At 34.7% G+C, this 24,654-nt stretch overlaps 1 protein-coding gene and 1 long non-coding RNA gene across 12 annotated transcripts; one reads left to right on the top strand and one right to left on the bottom strand.

Annotated features, from left to right (window-relative positions):
* Window positions 1–3,512: 3,512 nt before the first annotated feature.
* Window positions 3,513–24,535, bottom strand: LOC103707856 (uncharacterized). Of its 11 annotated transcripts, none has more exons than XR_015971039.2 (9): window positions 24,151–24,535; window positions 23,962–24,044; window positions 17,341–17,485; window positions 14,901–17,027; window positions 14,647–14,803; window positions 9,597–9,684; window positions 9,433–9,488; window positions 7,524–7,578; window positions 3,513–4,079 (listed from the first exon to the last, which is right to left on the bottom strand). XR_015971039.2 is itself a non-coding variant. In XM_088706523.2 (9 exons), the coding sequence occupies exons 1-9, from the start codon at window positions 24,304–24,306 to the stop codon at window positions 4,036–4,038; spliced, it is 2,844 nt and encodes a 947-aa protein (XP_088562649.2). In that variant the 5' UTR covers window positions 24,307–24,535; the 3' UTR covers window positions 3,513–4,035. The 11 variants fall into 11 exon arrangements, 4 of the variants coding, with proteins under 4 accessions (XP_088562649.2, XP_088562650.2, XP_038984345.3 ...); XR_015971041.2 differs by having other exon boundaries at window positions 14,647–14,736; window positions 15,029–17,027; XM_088706523.2 differs by having other exon boundaries at window positions 14,647–14,736.
* LOC120111383 (uncharacterized) lies at window positions 18,363–19,458 on the top strand. Its single transcript, XR_005512608.2, has 2 exons — window positions 18,363–18,497; window positions 18,631–19,458. It is a non-coding gene; the product is annotated as an uncharacterized LOC120111383 (long non-coding RNA).
* Window positions 24,536–24,654: the final 119 nt, after the last annotated feature.

The following is a 24,654-nucleotide window of genomic DNA, read 5'->3' as shown; positions in this document are numbered from 1 at the left end:
CGAATAACCGATGTGGGACTAAACACAAGCCCACACGGGTCCTCACATACTCCTCCGTTCAAGCTCTGACATTCTTGTCAGGCTAAGGATTCAAATATATTCAAATCTAATCATAAACACCACGATCGGCCCATGATCAGCCCTAATGTATCCGTGCTGCAGTGTCTCCTAGTCCACATAGGTTATGGGCCGAATCCGTTCTGATACCATTTGTAATAATCTAGAACCTCATCCAAAAAGGCTAGCTGAAAGGTATTATTTGAGTTCCTTAATCCTGTATAAGTACCCAATATCTATCCAGCGAATAACCAATGTGGAACTAAACACACACTCGCATGGATCCTCACATACTCTCCCCATTCAAGCTCTAATATCTTCATCAAACTAAAGCTTTAAATCCATTCAAATCTAATCATAAACACTATGGTTGCCCCGTGATCAGCCCCAATGGATCTGTGCTGCAGTATCCCCTAGTCCACATAGGTTATGAATCGAGTCCGCTCTGATACCATTTATAATAACTCAGGACCTCATCCAAAATAGCTAGCCGGAAGGTATTATTTGAGTTCCTTAATCCTGTATAAGTACCTAAGATCTACCCAGCGAATAACCGGAGTGAGACTAAACACACGCCCGCATGGATCCTCACAGTGGCTATATCAGCTATAGTCATGAAATTATTATGAAAATTAAAAAGTTAGCTCTTTTTATAATTTTGAGGGGTTTAATGGCCTCTGTTTCAATAAATATACAGTGGCATTTGGTTAATATCTTGTTATTTACCATGACATCATGTCATTTTTGCTCGGTACTCGGTTGATCAAAATCAATTCCAACCCGTTTAACTTGTTTCGACTCATTATAGATAATATTAAATTATCTATTTAATAAAATGATCAATTTAGATTTGGATTTTTAATACATTTGATAGACAAATTAGATTTGGATTGACAAATTTTTGACCTATTGTATATCCAACTTAATCTATATATGGTCCAACCTGCCACCCCTAGTTTTCTTGATGTGGGGGACATTTTAAAATTTCTCCGACTTCAAATTTCTACATCAACAAGCAACGGTCATGGAAATTGAACTTGGGCCTCATTGCAGTTTTTTTTTTTTTGGGTACATCGGCGACTTACACACAACGGGTATGAGTGTAGCCCATAAAGTTAGAAAGAAGCAGAAAGTGCAAAGGAGACATGATAGAGTTTGTGTTATTTGATAAGTTCTTGCTTCAAGTATACTTGAATCCTGCTCGATCTTTAATGCAAAAATCCCATTTTGGTAATGATTTTTCCTATTATTTGAAATTTTGTCTGTGTTTGTTAGGTTAGAAACTTGCCTAATCTTTACTTCAAAAGTTTATGGTGTGTGTCTATTGTATAAGTTCATGCTACAATGTACAAGTGTTACAATTTATCTGAAATCTTTCTACACTCTAATGGCGTAGTAAGATTTTGTTTGAATTGCAAATCCGGATAAACAAGCCAGCAATCCTTGAATTGCTAACGATTCGCGCTTGAATCATGAACTCCGCTGCAGCTAGACATTAACATCAAAGCATTTTAAGTGTAAAGGCTCCAATTTTAAACTGATTAAATGAATTCAAAGCCATCGCATGCCAGTACTGCATTTTGCTACCCATTTCTACTTGGCTGCAACTCTTATTTAGTTTTGCGACTTCTTGTTAACCATGATAGAGCTTGTAGTTGATGTATTCTTGGTAATGATTCTAGCACAATATCATAAAGATAATTTATTCCATTGTTAAAAAGGCTTTGATTGTGGAGTACGATGGACTACTTAATTAAGCTCCTGCTCATCAGATTTCACTGTGCTGCCAAGTCAATTTAAAGTGGTTTATAGCTGAACTCCAACTACACTTGTTTTTTTTCCTTTTCCTTAAAGAAAAATAGCACCGATTTTCAAATTAGTATCAGATTGAACTAGCCCTTACATATGTACGACTATAGGATATTAGATCATAGGTCCTTTTGGGTTTACCCAAAAGCTGATTGCGGTAATTATGTCTGGATCTTTGTAATTGGATCTTTAGCCAGGTGAGAATACAAATATTTAAATGGGTTATGTGAGGACCCTTACAGTGATGTATTAAGTCCTACATTAGCCTTACCATGGAAAGATCTAAGGTAATTATGCAAGGCCTGATGTCAAATAATAGCTTCAAGTTCTTAGGTCATTACAATTTTAAAAGGATAAAAAAATGGTGTTTGTAGATATATTATTTTTTATAAGTTTAATAATGGTGTTTGTAGATATATATATCTTTATCAATTACTAAGGGAATTTCCCTTTCGCTTCCCGAAATTCCGTTTTGGACGAGGTCCCTGTTTGGGCTCTACTTAAATCAATGCAGATTAAGCTCTATCTGTGGGCTTAGTAGTCTCCTACTCATCATCAAGGCTCTTTTATCATACATGTACTCAATTATGAAACGTACTCCAAGTTGAGAAAGCTCTATAACAAGGTGGGTAGTCAAACTTAGGGGTTTGAGTAAACTTTTTTTTTCCCCTCCAAAAAATGGTGGGTATCCACCTCAGGATTCAGTAGATTTTAAGAACACTCATTAGCTTGAAAACAACTACAAATTGATATTGATGTTTGTAATGAAACTTTTATGACGACTTGACTTGTAGACAATGTTTCCTTATTATTTGTAGTTTAAAGCCTATGCAACTAAAGAGCAACTATCCAAAATTTCTTCACCTGAAAGCAATTTAGATGGCTTGGCATATATAAGATAATAACTTTCAACATAAATTATGTTCAGATCAAACATATAATCAAACTAAAGAGCCTAATGGAAATATAATCAAGAAATCTTTATAAATATAAACTCTGAACGATGCAGGATTTATTGTACATAAAATCATAAAAATTCCAGTTTGAAGAGTTGGACTGTAGAATTTTTTGCTATTACGCTAATTGAAAAGTTGGAAAGCTATACCTGCACATAGTCCCCGAGAATAAAGATGAGGATGATGGGGGCAGTCATTAGGGTTCAAACTTCAAACCACCTCTTTGAAATGGAAGGAGATGCTAACTGGTTGAGTTAGCTAGCTAACTTAACTAGAGCTTATGATCACAAGCTGCAGTTATTATTTATATACATCTTATATATATATCCAAATAGTGTCCAAATCCATTTTCTGTTGTACTTAATCTCGTACTAGTTATAATGGATGGCAAACGCACACCCCCATTAAAAACTTCAGATTGGAGTTTCAAACATGATTAAAGCCTAGATTTGATGCTAATGTGCCTTCTTCAACTTAGCTATTCACAATATATGTACTTTTAAAGAATTTAAAGAAGAATATTTCTTGCACAGAAGCTTCTTGATGGACAACCATAGCAAATGAGCGACCGCTATCATCCTGCTGTAACAGGCAGGATGATAAGGAGCTTGAGTTTGTTATTTTAAAGAGCTGTCTCCTGTTCTCTATAATTCATTATCCACCACATCCGGCTGCACCACTTCTCTATTGTTTCTGAGTTTGAATAAATTCTTTATCATAAGAAACCACAGTTGTCAATATTACTGCTTCAATTATTGTGTCAAGTCCCATTGCCCTGCCCTTTGGCTTGAACCATTCACACTGGCCACTAGCAGTGTTTTTAAGGTATTAAACAGACAAAATGTTGCTATCAAAAGAATCAGACACAAACAGTGAGAAATCTACTTTGATATACACATGGAAGCTTCGGTACCAGCATCAAGTCCCCTGGCCATAATTTCCCTTCCTTTTGACTTAAACCGAGATGCATGTCAGTGGCCAGTAGCAAAGGATGCGAGGTACGAGGTACTAACACATTTGGAAAAGAGAAATCTTTTGTATACACAATCAAAGAGCAAATCTTGATAGAGTGGACTATACTTCAGTGCAACTTGTCATGGTTCTTCTACAATCCCTGAAAATGCAAGTTGATCACTTTCACTATAGATTATCTTCAGCACTTGAGGTCACAAAGGATGAAAGCCCCACTGTCAATCGCAACATATTTAACTGCTCAGGTAAACATCTTTCTCTTCTTCAGAGTCTCCGACTTGCTTCCTATTAAGAGAACAGATTAAGAACTTTGATTGGTGCAACAAATAACACATTCTTAGTTCACCTATTCGTAATTCTAGCAAAATCCATATGTTAATACTATCAAAAATATCATAATAGATCATAGATAGTCACATGCCCCTGGAGAAAATCCAAATATTCATGTTCAGCATATTCCTTAGTAGCTTGCGGTCATTACATAAGAACTATCCTATAGATGCCGTATATAAGTCAGGAATCCAATAAGCAATCCAACAATTAAATGCATCAAAGATAGTCAATCCATCCAGATTAGGTTCCATCACAATTTTCAGAGCTTTTACAGGGGGAAGGTCAAAAGCTTATTTTTGCAGCAAATGTATGAGACGTACTGAACAACCCAACCTATACTCAGAAAAATATGCATGTGTTGGTAAAACCTGAAAACTAATCATTCCATTGATGCCTATGCTAGTTAGCGCCGTATTAGATGAATTTTTTTGGAAACTAGGATAACTTTTTTTTACAAGATTTTTGAGTTTTCACAATGTTTTGATATAATAAAATTTGAGGTCTTAATATTTGTGAAAACCTCAGCATTTGCAAATCGCTAATTCTGACCCAACCCCGAAAGCAAGATTCATTCTTCAGATTTGCCTTTTTATTGTTATGGAATTTGTATTTTTTTTATTGGACTTAAATAGGGGCAATTTCTTATTCAATGATATTCATGTAAATAAGGTCAGTTTTAGCAGTTTGTCCACTGAGTGAGTAGTCTGTTTGCTGAAGTTTTAGACCTAATCGGCTAATATAGCAATTGAACCACCCAACTAACATATGTAGCCAACACAGGGGACCAACCTACTCAGGTAAATAACTTGACCAAGTGAACTGCCTTACCATGTTTATGGATAGAGGCTAAGGGTAAGCCAGGGAGGGCAAGAAATCAAAGGTAGGTCTTATCGAGAGGGCAAAAGGGGAGCTTAGACAAAACCTTGTTCAGTTTCTTTTGCATTATATCTTAAGTACCTTTTTCCATGTCTATTAATGTTCATTTTTTCCTTTTTTTTTGAGTTTTGTAGTCAGTTTCAAGCTTATTTATTGTTTTGGAGTTCTAAACCACATGGTAATTCCTAAGTATAGGGATTTCTTTACAAGAATTTCTAGTACACCTACCCATTTCAAATCGTACTTGACCTTCCTAAACGACGTTGCGTCTAATCAAGAAGTGTAGAAATCTGCCCAAAAAAAAAGATTATTCTATTTGTTTTTTGTTTTGGTTCATTTTTCTTCTAAGGATTAGAAAGCTTGAACTGTAAAATTGGACACTACCATTATATTCAAGTAACTTTCCTCATCATAGCCTCCTCATGTTTTCATTATACGCGCCCATAGAATATCAGTTCTCCATCAATTTGTTCTAGATTATGTAACTATTCTTCACTAATATACTCATTTCTCACTTTTTTTCCCTGGTTTTCTGACATATCCATCACAATATCCTGATTAATGTAACAACTATTTTTTTTGGACTTTTTTTTATTTCACAACATTCTGAGGCATAAAATATTGCAGGTCTTATTGTTACCTTACAGAATTTTCCCTTGATGTCGCTCAGACATGCATCAGAAGCACCTCTCAACTTTAGCCATCCATCTCTAATACTAGCATGTCTTATGTCTATCTCTCACGAATATTAGAATGGAATTCATTTCATCAATTATTGGATTCGTTCGCTTTAATACAAAACTAAACCATTTTACATCATACCAATGGTTAAAATCCATAACTATAAAATAAAATAACTAACCTAGTTGGAGTCTATCTGTTAACCAATATGAACCAGGAAGAATAAGATGGTTGTTGTGGTAAAAATAAAACGATACAAAGAAGAGAAACCTAAGGATAAAAAGCAAGTATTAGAAGATATCAGAAACTAGATAATGTATGGAGAAAAGACCTTCATTAGTATGATTACTGAAGTGGTTTTGTTATCATAACTCACAAGGATAAATGCTAAAGTTGGATGCAAGTTAGAGGAAAAAACTACTTTTCTTTTATCTCAACATATATTTACATAGATCAACCCAATTTTATGTCATTTTTATACCTCGAAAGACAGCAGCAAACTACAACACTTAGATAATTTAGATAGTATAAAGGATATTTTGTTTTAGTCATTAAATTAAAATGCATATTTTCCAAAGCATATGCTAGTAATCACCCTTGACTAGTTAAGTGGAATAAATGGCTGCAAAACATCTAACTCAGTAACCCCTGAGCATTCAGGCACCACTTAGGTGGCCATTTTTGATAGAACTAGTTTGTGCGGACAACATTTTGAATACTATTTCACATGACAAAATACCAAAGATCATGCAGTGTGCACATTAAATAACAATTAACACAACTATTTAAATGACTTATGATTCTAAATTTATAAAGATTCATCAAAAGATATTTTTATTTCTTTAACGCATGTCTATGAATTGAAAATGGCAAAAGTAGTGAAGCCAGCCAGAAATCTTTTTTATAGACTCATCTATCTTCCCATGCCTGTATTTTCCAAATGTTAGCATGGTACCTATACCACCCCCACCCATGGCCAGCACAAAAACAAGACAGTATTCAAATGATTAGAGATATTTGCATTAACTTAATCTGTACTTGTATTACAACATACACAGAATTTAAAACTATGCAGTATACATGTTAAATAGTAATCAACATAGATATTTAAGATAATTGGCAAATATAGATTTATTTGATTAGTTGAACATATTTATTTCTAAACACATATCTATAAACTAGTATGAACAGTTAAAATTGGTCTGTTTAAAAAAGAAAAAAGATAAAGTAGTGTATTTTAGAATGACTAGTATATCTTGCTATGGTAGTACGCCAAGCATTGACATTGCATGGCACATCATGCACACAAAATCAGCCCCTAACCAGCAAGGGCAATATATGACATGCCTTCATTATTAGACCTTTTATATTATTTTAGACTCAAGTGATTTGTCAATGTGAAATCTTAAAACTTTTCTTTATGGTCAGTCACTAATATATGTTTTAGTTTATTTTGCAACTCTGAACATAGAAAAGGAACTGAAAATCCCTAAAATAAACAAGACCTATCTGGGCAAGAGTAAAATCTAGTATAACAAAAGCCACTAAGACCATCCTTATATAAAACTTGTATCATCCAATAATATGAATGGGAGGTGTTATCATATAAGAGCTGGAGATTTCTTATCACAAAAAGACTGGGGGGAACTTTGATAGGTATATGTTCATAAAAGAGCTAACTATCACATAAGATGACTAAATGAAAACCCTGTATGATAGATAGATGAGGAACAACTTTCACCAAACAATATATGCACTATTGAACTTTATTCATAAAATATGTTACACAGTTTTCACAGAAGGAATAAAACAACTTTCAATTGGTTGACATGAACAAACCTATCCCAGGGGAATTCAATACATCCACACCTCTAATACCTGTAATTGAACCATCCTGAAAGCAAAAAACCTTTTTATAACACATTTAAAGGTAGTCAACAAAAAATTAATTTATGAACGAGAATTTCAATATGTGGATTAATTAATGGATACAAATATCAATTAAGAATAAGAAATGTTACATCTACAATAAATCCAAGAACCTTTTACTATGTCACCAATCACTCAATATAAACAAGATTCTGACACAAACTTAAGGTGGCAATATTGGCACTCAATTGCCAGGTCAGCAAATCTGGGGAACGATTGTGAAGCTTATTGTGGTAAGCATCATTATCTCAACAAGCATAGACCATAAGAAAGAGTGGCTTTCATATTAATTCACTAACATAGTTATTTTGTACGAATATATTTCTTTAGTCATGATGACTGCTGACATAATAAGAATATTGAGATTTATACAGGTAAATGTTCAAAACACAAAACTCCGATTCCAAATTGAAAATATAAATTGGAAACATGTTGTGCTTTTGTCAGTTAATTGTCAAGACTGATGTACAGATTCCAAACAAATACGATGCAATCAAGATTCAATAGAAAGGATAAAGAAAATCTATAAAAAAAAGGATGCCATATTTTTTCCTCTTGTTTATCTGCCTTTTGTTTTTTGTATAAAAGAAAATATGCGTGATTTTCCTATTTATAGGCTTTCTTTCAATCAGAATAGGAGGATGGGAGAACCTAAATGAACCAACAGCCATCCCTTGACTTTTTTCACCAAATTTTCATTTTTGAATCTATTGTTTTGGTTTATAAAATTTCTAGGTCTTTTTGAATCCTATATTTTCATCTAGCATGAGATGTTTTCTAAATTATATTATGTTCTTTCTGAATTATAGCAACTTCAGCTCCACTACATATGCATTACAAGAGAGAATAAGAAGAATGTTGACGGGCTTGATGTAGAGTTAAAGAAATCACATGATAGAATACCAAAGAAAGATAATTTGGTGTGTAAAGGAAAACAAAGAATGATATACTGAAAAGTAAATTTGGCCATTAAGGACATGCATCAAAAAGCAGTATCCAAATTGTGAAACTACACCAGTGGTTGGCCCTCAGCAGACTAGTCAAAATGTATGTCATTTGAGGATGATACAATAGTAATAAGATTAGGGTTGAATGCAACAATAAAATTATGGAGAAAAACAGTGATATATACAGGTCAAGACTGGTTTTATTAGAGGGTAGTATATGGGTTTAAACGTACAGGCATATTAAAGCAGGGCAAGTGAAGTGCTCCATCACTATATGACTCCTATGGATAACAAATGTCGGGAAACAGGTGAAGTCCGAAGCATGTAAGTCATAAGATGAGGGTAAAGTGACTAAAGTCTAAGCATTTTACGTCATAAGATGAGTGTCTGATAGATTAGAAGTTTGAAGTGCACATGTGGTTAAGTAAATAAGGGAAGAACTGACTACAGGATATGAATCAAAAGAGGTAGACCAATAAAAAGCATCAGACAAAAGACATGTCCACCAATAGGAGAAGCCTTTTGGAAGGGGACTTGAATATGAATGCAAAGGTCAATAAAATGAGGAGTATGAGACCTTAAGAAACCTGGAAGAACATTGCGGAAAAGATATAAAATGCTGCATTGATCCAGGATGAACCCTCTATGGTAATGAATGATGATGATGGATCTAAAACCAATAAATAAGATTTGTGGATATGGTTGGAGGCTTGGAGCTGTGAAAATGACTTTTTACTACATATAGTTGATGCTTTCAAGTAATTTTTTCACTGGCACACATAATCAAGTCTGTGTGTTTAAATGCAAGGTTTGATGAAAATGACAGCACACAGCCATGCACATATATCAACATCAGTAAAATTGTCACAAACCACATCATAAACTATCTGTTGGCACCAGTTAGCCAGTGGAGGAACAATCAATCGACCTGCAAAAATTCCAACGAAGTTAAGCAAAAGAGGCTGGAGTTATTAGCAGAGACAGTCTGCAACTGATGACAATAAATAGCTATTATTTTAGTCAATAAAATATTCACCTGATCTAGATCTTTTTAGGTTAAGATATTCAGGTGAGGCCATAGATAATTTATGAGCCTTTCCCCGAGTATTTGGAGATTGATACACCTACAAAGTGCAAAAATAGTGTCTAAATACTGATATAGTAAAATAATCAAGTAAAAATTCAAGAAAATACATCAGAAACCTGTAATATAGACAATAAGAAACAGAATCCCAATAAGCATTAATTTCCAATATCCATATTAATTCCTAAAGCTTCTTATGCCTGTTTTCTAATGAATAATATGTAGTATAGACAGGGAAATGATCTTATTAGAGAAAGATGTTGCCAGTATAACAGCAGGATGGGCTAAAATTGGCAAGAAAGTGGACTTTAGATATCTCAAAATCCCTTCATATTTAAGTTGATACAATTTGATTTAAAACATAAGAAAAATGTTGTTCATTATAGCTACATCATTTCATGACAATTATGTCATTATGACAATAGCTACAGTAAAAATCCTAGAAATTGCAGCAGGTAACTATTTCGTTTAGAGAAGCTTGGGATCAGGTGGCTATGGCAAAATGTTGGTCCAAGTAGAAAGAAAAAAATAAAAGTCTCTGCGAAAGAAGTCATTGGCAATTATTGTGTTAAGATTGGCTCTAATCATTTTTAGGGATTGGAGGATGTTGTTTCTGAGAAGGGAATGCCTGGTTTTGGGAAAATTTGAGATACAATAGAGAACAAGGATTTTGGTATCGGAGGGTCAGGTCAGTACTACCAATCTGTCCCATTCCGATAGAAAACAGGCAGCCAAAATGGGTGTGGGACAGCAGTCCCTTCGTAAGGCTGGGGCATCCCTCCCATCCCGGTTGAAACCAATGGGACCGGCTAGCACCAAGGTCAGTTTGGCCAATACCAAGGCACTAATAAGGTCTCCTGGTTTTCAGAAAAAAGAGAAAGGGGCAGGGGTGACGCTCCTTTTTCTCATTCCTTTAATCATGGAGGTGTGTGTGCAGGCAAAAACTGAGAAGGAGAGGGGGAGAGAGAGAGAGAGAAAGATAGAAAGAGAGAGGAAGAGAGAGGAGAAAAGAGAGAGGCTTCTATTCGAGTTGGGAAATATATGTGCAACACAAGTGCAAGGCCAACAAGAACCCCTATACCACAAGTGCCAATACTAGTACCAGCACTATGCATCCCATTATTGACTCAAAGACCATGTTTAAAGAATTAAATATATCAATTCACTAAAACTTTATCTAAAATAAAAATTTAAACATAAAAGTATTGCATCTTAGTACGATACCTCAGTGCAAGGCCATCCCAAAAGTCGTGATAGTACCATCTTGATATTGTACAAAAAAAAAACTAGTGTAGGCACAGTACTGGTATTTTAAACGTTTGTACTTTGTAGAGATTGTTGAGTGTGTAATTTAGTTTTGTCTAACTTGGTGTTGAGGGGTCAGTTTGTAAACTGATCTTTATTGTGATGTTTTAAAAAGTTGGGAGGGGAGAGTTTCTCTCCCCCATTTCCTTCAAAAAAAAAAAAAATATCCAAGCAATGCCTTTTTATACCACTTAAATTTTATTTCACGAGGAAAATTCCAACCATGCTTGAACTTTATAGTCCATTAGGATGAGAAAATGCATAGAAAAGATGAACCCTAGCCATTCCAATAACATAAATAATGGACCAATTATCCCACTAAGGAAATTCATACACTTTGATCCTAATAATCCACACAACTCGATAACATGTATATGTTGAATTCATGAAATGGAAGAAAATATACATGATGTAGAAGTTACAATTAGGATGGCCCATAAATAATGTAAAAGGACCACTTTTTTAGCTAATGTCGTGATAGCATAATGATCATGGATCAATTTTTACCAAGTTCATTTTTTTTGTGCTGTTGTCATTGCGGACGGTGCAAATAAATCCTATAGACATAAAAGAAGACTCTACCATGTATCGGATCCCATTTGGCCTTTCACAATATTTTCAGAAACTGTAAAGATCATGTCATGTCTGAGATCATACACGTACAAGACAACCAAGGAAAAAGCTCCCAAGCTAAATGACAGTGCCAAACAACAACAGACATCCAGAAAAGGTCGATCCATGCAGCTATCATTCCATTTAATCCTTCCTAGAGTTGATATCGCTTTCACACTTTCCCCATTCTTTTACCACTTGCTGCAGTTGATCTTTGACCTTTCTTAATCCTTCAGCTTCATGTTGATTCTCCACCAAAATATTGTTGCATTCCTCTCAGCCCAAACATGCCAAGCAAGGGTTAAGATTGCACAACTACCAATCCCATATATGAACTTATCTCTATAAGATTGCTAAATGGATTCATCAAACCAAATATTAGTAATATGATGCCATAACCAATAGCTATAAGAGTAGGGGTGGCAAAATCTATTCACCAAGCCGCACAAACCCATGTAGATAAATGGGTTTTTGTACTGTTTCTTTAAAGTTGGGTCATTTCCAAGTCAGCCTGAAATCAACCCAACTATAAATGGGTGGGTTTGGGTTTAGTCCCCGGACTTGATGGGTCACTCAGGGATCCAAATGGGAGCAAACTGTCTCCCAAGCCCAACATAGATGATAGTTCTCTAATTTTTGTCATGTGGTTCGATTTACTAAATAAAGGGTTATATAAAGTGATGGACAGGGCAGGCTATGGGATTTTAGGATGTGGGGCTGCATTTTAGCAAGTTTCATCCTTAATTAGTTTACAACTGTCATATATCCTAAAATTTCAAGTTTATTATGATTATAATGATATATTTTAAGTTAAATTTTATTTTATTAGTTTGTGATCTTTGCACACCATGTTTTGCTTTATTGTTTGGTTATATGTAAGATTGATGAGTGAAAACTTAAATGGGCAAGCGGGAAAGGTATGGGTTTATGCAAAAATAAATGGGGTGGGCATGGGTTTACATTTTCCAATCCCATTATAAATGGGTCAGAGATAGGTCATGGGTTGAGATTTTTCTCTTTGACCCATCCCAACCATTGGCATTCCTAAACAGCTTCATACAACTCTCCATTGTTCTTGGTGAGGATGGTGGGAGCATCCAAATTTCATCTTTTAGGATTTAGAACCTTTAAAGCACCTGCTCTGATAGTACTTAAAACAATGTTTGCAATTCTAGCCAAAAAGCAGACCATAGCATAGTCCAAACATCACTACGTATATTTATCTTGATTAATCTGCAAAGATGATTCAGAAATCAGAAAATTTCCACGTACTGGACTCATTTTGTATTGCTTTAGCGATCCTTATATCTCCACGGAACTATTATTTTTTTGTCTACGACACCCATAAACTTACCTTTATTTCCCAGGATCCAGAAACAATACAGCATGAAGGTTTCATAAGCTTCCAAGAACCAGTTTAATTCCAAGATCTCCCTCTAGCTTTGAAGTAGAAATCTTTCCCCAGCCCAAAGGCAATAACCAACATAATCCCGGAAGCAATCTAAAGGAAGCTTAAGGTTTAGTACAGCAATCTTCTCCCAGGTTTAGTACAGCAATCTTCCCCCACCCATTGTCTACTTTGTGCATCATTTCATGGCTGGGTGAGATGTTCTCTTTAATTCTTCTTTCCTTCTTGAGTGCCTTGACATCAGTTTTTTTAAGTCAGAGAACACCCTCTGAAGTCTATTTGCAAGAAGTTGATAACAATTTTATAAACAACTTACATAGATATAGGTATTATATCAACATTTCCTCATTGAGAATCAGGACAATAAGGTATGTTTATTTGCTTCATGATTCTTTTGGATTCAAAGAAATTTCAAACCTCTTCTGGTAAAAAATCAACCTTGATAATAGATCAAGTAGCTTTTGTCCATGACCACATCTCCAATGTTTCCTCAGAGAAAGAGTGATCTATAGAGTGCTCTAGTGATCTCCAATTGTGTAGATTCTAAATTTAGAACATTCAGAAAGTGTAGTGGTACATCGAGCGGAATGGAGGAAAAGGATTCATAAAGCCGACCCCAACTAGTTGAGTCAAGTATTCTAAATTTATAAAATGCCATCATGTAATTTCAACTTACTGGATTTGGGCTTATTCCAAGCAAGTAGGACTGTAGCTAAGTTCTTGCTATATATATATGTTGTTACATACCTACAATTTTACCAATATTATTGCAGATCATTCTTTATATAAGTGTGTCAGAAAAAGTGTAAATAAGTATATCAGATATTTACAACATATAACACATCTTAATAACAAATGATAAGGCTGTCCAACAAGAATTCTTTGACACTATAGGATGTCTCTTAAGTTACAAGCTAAAGCAGATGCAACAGTGGAAAATGACAACATCTAAACAAGAAAATAGAGCTCGTGACTTCAAGTCTCTTAATAATTCATGAATGCAATAAATTGCTCATGACTATGAATGACATATTTATAAGAAACTCATGTATTAAATATTAATAAAGTTATCTTTTGTTGTAGGTGGTGGCAGTGTTACCATTATTTCTAGCGGTTAACCCCCCATGTTTGTTTCCATGTGCACTACTAAATATATTCACTCAGAATTCTGTTTTTAGCATTTTTTTTTTTCTAATAGTAAGCATCCTGCTATTTTTATAGATTTCATATCTCTATCCTTAGCCAGATAATTTTGAAATCCTGAAGTTCTGATTAGGGCCACAATAATTATTTGAACATGATACTATGCAAATCTCAAGCTGTCTCTCTCAAATTGGTTCAGTTTCAACAGTTACAGGTGAAACCCAATAGTGTCATTCTAAAATATTAGTGCCAAGACCAAACTACTGAAATAAAATCACCCAGTATTTGAATTCCTGCTTGAGATGTTTTTTTTCTAAATCATTTCATTTTGGATAAAACTGAACCAAACATATTTGATTTGCATCAAAGTTTGGCAAACTTCAAGTCTCAGGCCATCTGACAAATATTTATATTTAGAAAATCATACAAAATCTACTGATTAAGCAATAGTTTTAAAGTGTATGTCACAGAAAGAATTCACATCAAACTCAAATAGATACAAATTATATAGAGATCAAAATGAAGAATGATTACAGATGAAATTGGCCTCCAAGCTGTTCCCTTTCTGGTAGTATGCAATTTCTTCTCTCTGGAAGGTTGCTCCATTACTACAAATTCTTTTGCCTGTATACCATCAACATCCAATAGAAGATCTAAAAGTTCCATTTTGATCACTAGCTTCTGCATTACTCTGATTATTAAGATGCCAATGGTATTGTAATCATAATCAACAGAAACCAAAAAAGGGAAATAAAACTGTAGTGTACAATATAATATCATTAACTTACATCTTGATCATTTGGTATGCTCACAATATTTTCTCCAGTCATAGCCAATTTTGTATTATTGCTAGATTGCTTCTTCACTGAATAGTCTAAATGATTTGGAGTTTTAACAGCACACTTTAAAGACTCACTTTGGTTGTCACCATTCATGCCAATGCAGTCATGAGCGTGTCCACCATCTAGTCTATGCATTACACCAGTAGCAGCTGGAGTGGATACAATGCACGGCTGAAGCCCATGCTCTCGATCTTCAGTATCAAGTTTCATGGGTGATGACTCAAGAGAACCCTTTCCAACTTCAACTGTAGCCAGATCCAGAGCATGCTTGCATGTAGATGTGCGCATAGTATCATTAGGTGCATTTACAATGTCATGGTCCCTTGGAACAGAACGGACCCCATTTTTTTCAACCTCAAGGCTATGTCCAGCTATCAGGTTATCATTACCTTTTTTCTTTGATGGTTTCATCCTGGTATTTAATGTTTCAGCTTTGACCGTAATTGAACTTTCTAAAAGTCTCCCCTCAGATGAAGCAGAACTGTTTCTGCACCTATTACGTGTATGAAGAGCAAGTAAAGACACATCACCATGAACATTTTCTGTTGTTGAGAGTTCTTTGGTTGCACAAAAAGGAAATCTACCGGTTAACTTTTCTTCATCGATAGATCTTCGTGTTTCTGGAATGGAAAAGTGCAAACAAACTTCACTATTAATGCATTCAGCATATTTCCAATCTCCTTTCTGAAAGTTTTTCTTCTTTTGTCCTCCTCCTTTTACTACTTTAGTTAAATGTTCCTTTGTTGGCGACTCCTTCACTTTTGATGTTTTAGTGATTGTCATATCAAAAGCAGTGCCTATCTGGGATGTGGGATCCTTTACAGCAGGAAGCTTACAGCACTCAATTTTCTCTAAAATGCTATAACACATATCATCTATCTCATTTGATGAAGAATCTTTAGAAATTCCTGTAAAGTCAAAATTTGGTGCCTTCGAGTTCTTAAGGTCCCATGGTCTCCCTTCAACATGATGAGAATCTGCATCACCTTGAGATGCTGAAAGGATAGAAGGCACCATTTCTTCATTCTGTGATGAAATCTTGGATCTTGTTCCAACACCTTCCTCCCTTAATGAAACCTTCAGTGGTTCTGTGACATCAGAATCAAGAGAATTTTGTGAGCCCGCGTTCATTGTTACCTTCAATGAATTTGCAGTTTTTGGGTCACAATCCTTTTCCACCAGCAAGTCATCTGAAAAGCCTACATTTGGCATTCTTAAATTTTCAACGCAATGTTGTCTTCTTACTGCATCATCTCCGAGTTCCTCATCATGTCTAAGATCTGAAAGATTTGATTCTTTCAGCAGTGAATCTTCTAACAAGCATTTCATCCTCACACAGGATGAGTCTATTCTGCTCTCAGCATTTACCTTTCCTTCTATACAAGCTGGCACGTGATCAACATCGTCACAGTCCACTGGAACAGAACTCAGCATAGAATTATCCTTCTCCACTTCTTTAATGTTTGCCAACAGTGTTTCCATTTGCATGTCTGTCCCTGTCTCTGTCTCGCTGGTAGTTTCTGCCACTGGCTGGGTGGCAGTCTCTCGGTTCTCATGCATTAAGGAATAATGTGAGATATCATGATTGAGGTTAGAATTTTCTATTGGGACATCACCTGCATGTAATTCCTTAGCATAATACCCTTTTTCACCATGGCTAGTTGCATGTCCTTCAGCATCATGGTTAATGACAGTAGCAAATCCCTTACTATTTTCATGCTTTGAATCACTTTTATCTGTGTCACACTCACTATGGGTTTCCACAGGCAAAAGTGAAGGTTTTTGTGCTGTCGGATTCAATGAAGGATATCCAAAGAGCTTTTTCAGACTTTCAATTAAGTTTCTTGTCAGAGTACCACCAGAAGTGATCAGGATGTCACAAAGCCTGCCAAATGGAAACACATTTACACATACTGCAGATGTATGGCCTGCACCATCAGCTGAATCCTTGGACAGCCCACCAAAACCAGCAGAATTTGAAGAATTACTTGCAGAAATGGAACTTCTTCTGAAATACTTATCAGCATAGTAATCCCAATTATAGGGAAATCCAACCAGGAAACGATTGCAAACCTGCAAATGTGATAAGACAGAAAGATGTAAAATCATATAACAAGAGATAGTCAGCATTGAACATCCAACAGTTGCACATCTCAACATTCAACAAGAAGCAACAATCAGGAAAATATTTTAGTCATTTTAGCATAACCATTTCCTTGCTTTTATGTAAAATAGCTGTAGCTCATATAATTAACTTTGAGTTGCCATGCCCTTTTTACAATGATAAACTATCTGGCACCTGCAGTCAGGTAACGGATGAACAATTGTTTTCTAGTTCTTATTGACTAATATATCAAAATAAAAGGGGAGAAGAAAAGCCCCAAACCTCAGGAGGAAACCCATTATCATGTGTCCGTGCTTTATTTATCAAGCCCAGAATTATCACAGTGATCCCATCTGCAGTCTCAAGATTATAGGCATCATATCGTTTTAAAATAGGTGCAGAACTGAAGATTCTCATTGCTTGTTGCCTGTATTTGAGGGGAAAATAGTTGTTAACAACAATGATATAACACAATAATATAACTGAAAATACCAAGCATATAGCAATATTTGGAAGTTTTGATTTCCTGGTTCTGAATCATATTGACAGGGTTTATCTGCACTATCACATTTCCAGCCACCACAAAAACATCTGTACTGCCTGTCGTATGATATTTTCTAATAATAATTATAATAATTTTAAAAGGATAAAATTTTGTTCGGTAGTTACTTCTAATAGGAAGTCTTAATGATTATTATCTGATTTTTTTAAAATATTTTAAATTCTTATGTAGTTACTAGCCAGGAAACTTCTACAATGTTAAAAAAGAATATGAAGAGTTGCATCATTTCTAAAAAAGTACATATGCAATATTTGAATTCTTATAAATATATTGGAACATGAAAAATAGAGAACAACTTCCTTACTTCTTCCGATTTTGTATTCTGCAACTTTCTTTCTATTTTTTTTGTCTTTTCCAGGGTTCTTGATATAGAAAATTTCTAGAGTGCAGGGCCTGAATTTTTCTTAGGTATTGTATCCTAGGGTTAGTATTTCGAAGTTGCCATCTGCATCTATAGTGGGAAATAATTATCCCTAAGAAAGTTTCCTGGAAATGCCTTGCCTCACAAATTCTTTGCCTATATCTGAATTTCTGTCCATACAACAATAAGTTACGGATAGTTATCCTCTTTATCATGGAGTCTGCAATTCTCAAAGCTCAAATTCAGAATATGAAAAAACTTGAGACATTTAAGGTCTCAATTACAAATGCTAGAGCATCAAGGTTCTTTATCAACTTACATGCGAAGGTTGCCTATGTACTGAACACACCATATCCACAAAAGCAAGCGGCCGATGGAGGACTCACGGAATTTCAGAAGAAATGGCTGACAATGACTGCTTTTATCGCTTCATTATCCTCAAAACCATGACCACCTCTCTATTTAATGTGTTTGATACACAACAGCATTGGAACTGTAGAATGCTCTCCAACGAAGGTATGTCAAGAAGAGACTGGCAATAAATTTTTTCTTATTGACAAATATACTGACTTCAAAATAGAGGAATCTAAGCCTATCATTGATCAAGTCAATGAATTTAATGAGATTGCTGCTCAATGTGCTAATGCAGGTGAAAAAATTTCAGACATTTCAATTTCTACCATTATTGCTAAATTTCCCCCTTGGAAGGATTACCAAAAGATTTTAAAACATAAAGATAAGTCTTGAGTTTGGATCAACTGCTGCAATACATTCAAATTGAAAATGAGGCTAGAATTGGTGATGGACTTGATAATCAGAGTAAAGACAACATATTTCACAATGTTGAAGGACCGGCATATGACAACTTTAAGTCCATGAACAAGTTTCTAAAGAGAAAGAAAGTTTCTTGCAACAACATAAGAAAGAGAGAGAAAGTCCAAGAAAAATGGTAATAAAAAGAAAGGTCCTTGTTTTGTTTGTGGCAAAATGGGCAATTTGGCTAGAGTTTGCTGTCATCGCAAAGGACAGAAGAAGAATGAGGCTATTGCAATGGAGGATAGCAAGATTATTGCCATGATTACTGAAATTCTCATGGTCAACATGGGAGAAGACTGGTGGATTTATTCTGGAGTAACCTGCCATGTGAGTCCATACAAAAAACTATTTAAGACCTATGAAGCAATGAATGAAGAAAAACCTATATTCACAGGAAATTCCTCCACATGTGCGATCATAGGAAAAGGAACTATACAAATTCCACTTACTTCTGGAAAAGTTCTTATGCTCAGGGATGTCTATCATATTCCTGGTATTAGGAAGAGCCTTATTTCTATGAAATTTGATGATCATGGGTTTAAAGTTGTATATGATTCCCAAAAAGTGATTATCTCTGAAAAAGGATCCTTTGTTGGGAAAGGTATGCTAAAGATATTATGTATGTACTGAGTATTAATAAAGGTACTTCAATTTCTGCTTATATCGTTGATGATATGAATCATGTTTGGCCTTATAGATTAGGACATGTTGGTAATAATACTATGCATCATATGATATCAAAGGATGATGTTCCCAAATCAAGTTCTGTTTTAACTAAACACTCTTGCGAATGTTGTGCATGAGCAAAAAGAGTAAAAGCACCTTTTAAACCTATCACAAGAACTATTGCCCTTTTAGAACTTGTTCATACAGATTTATGTGATACTAAAAATCATTTGACTAGAGGTCATAAATGGTATTTTGGAACATACATTGGTGAAGTTTCAAAATATACCTACGTATATTTGTTAAAAACTAAAGATGAGACTTTTGAAAAATCTAAAGTTTTCAAATAAGTTATTGAAAATAGGACTTGCAAAAAAATTAAGAGATTAAGGTATGATAGAGGTGGTGAATACCATTCTATTAAATTGATATATTTTTGTGAACAACATAGCATTATTAGAGAAGTATCTTCATCAACTCTCCACCCCAAAATGGTGTAGCAAAAAGAAAAAATAGAGCCTCACTAGAGGTGCTTATTCATTCTAAACTACCCATGAGTTTTTTGGGTGCAGCTAAATATACCGCATGTTATATTTCAGATAGAATTTTTAGAAAAATGAAGACAAGACTCCTCAAGAATTTTAAATAATCGAAAACCAAAGATTGACTATTTTAAAGTTTGGGGCTGCATTGTATGTTTTAGACTCTATTCAAAAGAGACCAAAACTGGGTAGCAAAGCCATTAAATCCATATTTTTGGGTTATGTCATGCATAGCAAAGCTTGTTAGATTTCTTAATTTGCACACTAGTAGTGTGTTTGAATCTGTTCGTGCTATTTATTTCGAGCAACTGACAATTAAAGATGCTGATAAACTTGAGATGGAAAAAGACTTGTCAAAAGAATTAGAATTTAATTCAAAAATTATTTCCAAAAATTTCTAATTATATTGGACATTGACTCAAATAAGAAAGATTTACATGAAAATGAGAAAGAACTTGAGAGTTCAAGTGAAAAAAAATTTTAATGATAATGAAAAGAAACCTGAACCTTTTAAGATAAGAAGACTTGAACTAGAGTTAAGAAGGAGCAAAAGACAGAGAACTGAAAAAGATTTGGGACTAGATATATTCAGTTACTTAATAGAAAAGATTCCCAAAACTTTTGAAAAGGCTGTCTTTGCCCAATGCAAATCTTCGGAAGAAGGCTATGGAGGATGAGATCAAATGCATAAATGATAATAAAACATGGACTTTGACAGATCATCATCCTAATACAAAACCTATTAGCTAAAAATGGATATCAACGAAGAAGCTAAAACTTGATGGCAGCATTGACAGGTACAAAGCTAGGTTAGTTGTTAAAGGATATAGCTAAAAAGAAAATATTGATTATTTTGAAACTCTCTCTCCTGTTACTAAATTTACTTCCATTAGAACTATGTTTGTTGTTGCTTCTATATATAATCTTGTTATTCATCATATGGATGTCAAAACTACCTTTTCAAATGGTGATTTAGGTGAAGAGTTTTATATTTACCAACTTGAGGGTTATATAGTTAAAGGCCAAGAAGACAAAGTTTGCAGGTTGAACAAATCTTTGCATGGTCTTAAATAAGCCCCAGCCAATGGCATAAAAAGTTTAAAAATAAATAAATAAACAATTTGGTTTTAAGAGTAGTAAGGTTGAAAATTGAGTGTTTGTTAAATGCACTAATGATTATAAAGTTTTGATTACTTTTTATGTTGATAATCTGCTTATTTTTAGTTCCAATATGGAATGTGTTAGTGAAACAAAAAAAAAAAAAATACTCAAGCTTTTGATATTGAAGATTTATGACCCATGTATGTGACTTTAGTTGTTCAAGTTATTAAGAGGAATAAATTTATTTTGACACAAGCTCATTATATTGAGAAAATTCAATTATTTTCATTGTAAACCTAGCAAAACGCCCATATATCCACATTGTAAGCTTTTGCCTAAAATGTTGAACATGATCAAGAACAATATGCTAAGATTATTAGTAGTTTGATATACGCAATGAACTATACTAGACCTGATATTGCATGTGTTGTTGGCATATTAAGTAGATTTACTAGTAATTCTAGTCATGAGTATTGGAAAGAAATTAGTAGAGTTATGAGACATGTGGAGCATACTTTATGGTTTGCATTATAAATGTTCTACTCCCATCTTGCAAATATTATACTAATGTTAATTGGGCTTCCGAAAGAGTAACTTCTAGATCAAGTAGTGATTGAATATTTACTTTAGGTGGTGCTATCACCTAGTCTTCTAAGAAACAATCATGTATCATATTATCTACTATGGAATCTGAGTTTATTGTCATATCCCTTGCTAGTAAAAATATTTTATGAATTAGACATTTTATGAGATGCATACCTTTCATTATTGTAACTAGAGGACCTATAACTTTGTATTGTGATAATCAAGCTACAATTCACCACACTAAAAATAAGAGAATATTAAGTCATAGTAAGAGTATTGCTATGTGTTACAATCATATTAGAAGTGTTATAAAAAGGGTAAGATAATGCTTGAGTGCCTACCTACTGATTAAATGCAAGCAAACCCTCTTACAAAACCATTATCTAGTGAGAAGATCAGAAAAATCAAGGGAGGTATGGGACTATTACTGATTAAAGAGTTAAGTTTGAATTGAATCCTACTTCATCATGACAATGTCAATAAATAGTAAATACTGAAAATCATGTGTATGGGAGTTCAAAGGAAATTCAATAAAAAGATTATCCAAAAAATGACAATATTAAGTGCATTTCCAGTGCATTAAATTTTCTAAGAAATAGTGGGTGTAAAGTTTTGACTAGTGAAATAAGATCTATTCCTTCAAATGCTTATATCTGATTAATGCACTTTTTTCTAGAACAAGATAGGTTGGACATTGTCTTTAACATACCCATAGCTTTTAAATAGAGTGAACAAAGTGGTTGTGGATGTTCTTGATGATTCTGCCTTTGCAAGCAGGAAAGTGAGAGGAGTAGTCCACCTAAGGTTCAAAGCATAGTCCATCTAGTTCTTAATATTCTAAGATCAAGGTTTTGTCCTCCTAAATATTTAACCTCATAAATTTATATTCAATCTAAGGTTCGAAGCATAGTTCATCTTTGGACATTGTACTATTATTTGTTTCTAATAGTAACAGTAAAAGTTTTAAAAGGATAAACTTCATTAGATAGTTACTTTTAGTAGGAGGTCCTAACGATTATTGTCTAAAGATTTTTAAAATCTTTTAAATGCTTAGATAGTTACTAGCTGTTAGGAAAACTACCACATGTCAAAGAAAATGAAAAGTAACATCATTTCTGAAAAGATATGCATACTATGTTTGAACTCATATAAATCTATCAAAACTTGAAAAACCAAGAGAAACTTCCTTACTTCTTCTAACTTTCTATTTCTGCAACTTTCTTTGTACTTTTGTCTTTTCTGGGTACAGTTCTTGATATAGAAAAAATTCTGAAGTGCAGCCTGAATTTTTCTTGGTTAGGTATTGTATCCGAGGGTTAGTATTTCCAAATTATCATCTGCATTTATAGTAGAGAAGTAACTATTCTTAAGAAAATTTGCAGGAAATGCCTTGTCTAATAACTTCTTTGCCTACATTCTCAATTTCTATCCATACCACAGCCCTGTCACCACTTGTTTTAGTATCTCATAGCACACATGAGATCCTTCCTATCAACATCAGCAAGATGACAAAAATATCCTAAGAAACAAAATAATAATTAGGAAAAGAAATCCGTGTGTATCTGAGCAGCATCCAAGGGCTCTTTAATTTTTTCCTTTTAAAATTAGGAAACCTGAAGAGAGTATATCCTAGCTGATCCAACTAGTATCGGTGTCCGATATGTATCGGACATGGACAAGATGTGCAATTTGAAGTATTGTTTTTCTCTTCATAGGCTGCAATCTATAAACAAAAACTAGGTCTCAAATCTTTGTTAAGCTTCATGCTTTCTTGTATATATCTTGTCAGGCAAACACATCATAAAGCAGAAGCAAGTGGAGGAAACATAAAAATTCCCATAAAAATAATTTTGTCAAGAAGTTCCAAATTCTAATAAACCAAAAAACCCATCAGAATGATATAAAGGCAAGAATGATAGAAGAAACAACCACTAAGGAGACCACATAAAAGAAACTTAGAAGTGACTCGACCTGCTACGTTTCTCCTTTAACCATTCGTTTTTCCCAAAAAAAAAAAAAACTCATTACTCAAGTGTTACATTACAGCCGGATCCAAAAGAAACCCATCAGAATGATATAAAGGCAAGAATGACAGAAGAAACAACCACTAAGGAGACCACATAAAAGAAACTTAGAAGTGACTCGACCTGCTACGTTTCTCCTTTAACCATTCGTTTTTCCCAAAAAAAAAAAAAAAAAAAAAAAACTCATTACTCAAGTGTTACATTACAGCCGGATCCAAAGTATCCATCTTGAAATTAATCGCTTACCCGGTGGTAAACCCACTGACCGCCAACCTTTTCCCCTCCGCTCCTCCTTCCACTTTAACCAACCACCAATCGGACAACAAAACCTAGATTTTCGAACCAAAAATTCAGTTTTGATGATTTGGCTAACAAATGCATCAATCACGAAAGGAAAAAAAAAAAAAGAAGAAGTGGGTTGAACGCAAATCAGACCGAGTTCTTGTCCGAGGAGGAGAGGGCGGAGGGGCTGCGGGGAGTGGGTTTCGAACAGCCGGGGCCGGACGTGGTGGACGAAGACGACCTCGCCATAGGAGTACCCTCCGCCGCCACATCTTGGTTCCTTGGCGCGGTCCTCTCTTCGTCCTCCATCGAAGGAGAAGCGAAGCGAAGAGTGGGAGAGGGAGCGTTTCGATCTATGGCTTTGGGTGGAGGAGGAGGAGGAGCCGAGAGACGCCTTGCCCTTTTGGCGGGAACTCAACCCGAGGAGACGGAGAGCACAGGATCCAGTGCGGGTTGCGAGCACGGATCGGGAAGGCAATCCCACGCGAAGACGATAAGCAAGTTTGGATTTGATCAAAACCAACGTGCCCTTCAACCCAAATACAGCTTCACTAATAAATGAGCCGAGCTCGAGTTAGAGTTGACTCATCCATTTCAATTTAGCTTGAATTTTATTTTGTATAAATAGATTATAAACTAAAATTTTATATAGTTATG

Source organism: Phoenix dactylifera, chromosome 11 (assembly GCF_051530095.1).
Source record: "Phoenix dactylifera cultivar Ajwa chromosome 11, Ajwa_hap1_PhDact_Kaust_v1.1, whole genome shotgun sequence".
Classification (NCBI taxonomy): domain Eukaryota; kingdom Viridiplantae; phylum Streptophyta; class Magnoliopsida; order Arecales; family Arecaceae; genus Phoenix; species Phoenix dactylifera.
This window is presented reverse-complemented; position numbering and strand designations above follow the sequence as displayed.

What these genes read in the sequence shown, in the direction of transcription:
- LOC103707856 (XM_088706523.2), bottom strand. Translation starts at nt 24,306, where the DNA reads ATGGAGGACGAAGAGAGGACCGCGCCAAGGAACCAAGATGTGGCGGCG. An exon ending in GCATACCAAATGATCAAGAT is followed by an intron (nt 14,737 to 14,900) that starts GTAAGTTAATGA and finishes GATGGTATACAG; the next exon opens with GCAAAAGAATTTGTAGTAAT. An exon ending in CCTAAAAAGATCTAGATCAG is followed by an intron (nt 9,489 to 9,596) that starts GTGAATATTTTA and finishes GAATTTTTGCAG; the next exon opens with GTCGATTGATTGTTCCTCCA.